General features: G+C 31.2%; 1 protein-coding gene across 1 annotated transcript in view; it reads right to left on the bottom strand.

The window, feature by feature from the left end:
• Window positions 1–376: 376 nt before the first annotated feature.
• Window positions 377–1892, bottom strand: part of LOC106473835 (proteasome subunit beta type-3-like) — an 11234-nt gene continuing 9718 nt past the window's right edge. Inside the window, exons 5-6 of the mRNA XM_013934511.2 lie at window positions 1401–1495; window positions 377–701 (exon numbers count right to left, since the gene is read on the bottom strand). Of these exons, the coding sequence (XP_013789965.1) occupies window positions 653–701; window positions 1401–1495 (144 nt within the window). The 3' untranslated portion in view covers window positions 377–652. The remainder of the gene's footprint in view (window positions 702–1400; window positions 1496–1892) is intronic.

Here is a 1892-nt window from a genome sequence, read left to right as displayed (position 1 = left end):
AAACAAGACAATGAGTTGAATTAGTTTTTAATAAGCTTAGTACTTGCAATAAATATTAGGCCTATTTGTTTCCAATACCTTACAAGCTTTTAGTCTTAAGTTAGTGTATTGTAAAAGAAGTGTACTTTCTCTATTAAAGTTCAGTAACATCCCTTAAATAAAAACATACCCAATTAAATATGTATCTTCACCTCTCTTACAGATTTTACCCTTTTTAAAGTAGTTGTATAAATAGACTTAACAATGTTTTAGGTCAATCTTGTAAAACGTATTACCAGTCGTTTTCTATTAAATCTTCTCATCGTGAAGAAATTCTGTGGCAATCAGGAACACCAAATTAAACTTTTGATTTATCCAGAAATGAACAAACACAATATTCAGTGAGAAAACATTTTAATTAAATATGTCATCATTTGGGGCAAAGTGGCTGAACATTTTAATTAAATACGATCATTTGGGGCAAAGTGGCTGAACATTTTAATTAGATACGTCATCATCGGGGCAAAGTGGCTGAACATTTTAATTAAATACGTCATCATTTGGGGCAAAGTGGCTGAACATTTTAATTAAATACGTCATCATCGGGGCAAAGTGGCTGTGATATACTCATCATTTTACTACATTAATGACATTTTTGTGATAGTTTTAAATGTTAGTCCATACGAGTTTTCAGTTCTTTAACGGTGACCTTGTCTTTCTCGCTGTAAGAAACGGGAGTATCTATTAAATATAGTGTACAGAAGAAACATTTAACCAAAATCACAAATACATTTGATGTGAAATTATGAGAGCCAATTGTAAAATAGTATATGAACACAATTTTTATGACATTTACTTTCTGTTCTTTCATAAGAAGTTTTTATTGGGAAATGTTTTAATAAAATTATTATACAATTGTAGAAATTTCACATAAACTAAGTTTTGAATAGAAAGAGTCGAGTGCTAAAATACAGACGTACAATCTATTTTAAGTTTTAATGCAGTGTCTTTACATAATTTTTCAGTAAGTTACTTTTGTAATGCACGTGACTCGGAAGTACGTAGAGGTATAATACAGTTTTTTGTTTTTTTCAGTGATATTTAATAAAGAAACACATTTTGGAAATTTCACAGGAAAGTTAAAGATGAATTTATATTTCTGTTATTGTCTTAAGAAACTGAATTAAAACAAATACTGTATAAAAATTAAACATTTTGCCATTACGTTATTGTATTTGCAACACTTGTTAGCAAGTGTAAATCCTGTGACTATATTAACAACACTTTATAACAGATGTAGATGATAATAATAAAAAAGTTATTCAGGTTTTATATATAGTAAAATATGTTTGAACTGTTACTTACTCTCTAAGCAATATATACCAACAATAACATACAGTGACAAAGCCAGAATAACTTACATAATGTAGACCACTCCTCCCCAACCCGACAGTGCATCTCGGTCAAACGCATTAACTAGAGCTTGAGATATTGTCTCAAACAGATCGTCGGGTTCCTACGTAAAGAAACATTTCTCATTACATAGAATATTGTAACGATAAAATCTGTCACCATACTTGTAAGCCAAGATCATGAAAATTGAAATGTTTATAGTTATGTTTTTTTAATATAATCTTAAACAACTAGTATTATTTTTTACTTAGAAATACATCATAAAATTCAATATAGGGCCTTCCTAGTATTACAAATTATTAGGTCAAAGTGCAACTATTAAAATAACTTCAATAAAAAACTCCTTGTTTGGAAGTCGTATTCACTTATACAGTTGAGCCCAGCATGGCCAGGTGGGTAGGACGCTCGCCTCGCAATCTGCGGGTCGCGGGTTCGCACCTCCATCCCACCAAACATGCTCGCCCTTTTAGCTGTGGGGGCGTTATAATGTGACGGTCAAT

Source organism: Limulus polyphemus, unplaced genomic scaffold, assembly GCF_000517525.1.
Source record: "Limulus polyphemus unplaced genomic scaffold, Limulus_polyphemus-2.1.2 Scaffold6541, whole genome shotgun sequence".
Lineage (NCBI taxonomy): Eukaryota > Metazoa > Arthropoda > Merostomata > Xiphosura > Limulidae > Limulus > Limulus polyphemus.
The sequence above is the reverse complement of the archived record's forward strand: the minus strand, read 5'-3'. Positions and strand labels throughout refer to the sequence as shown.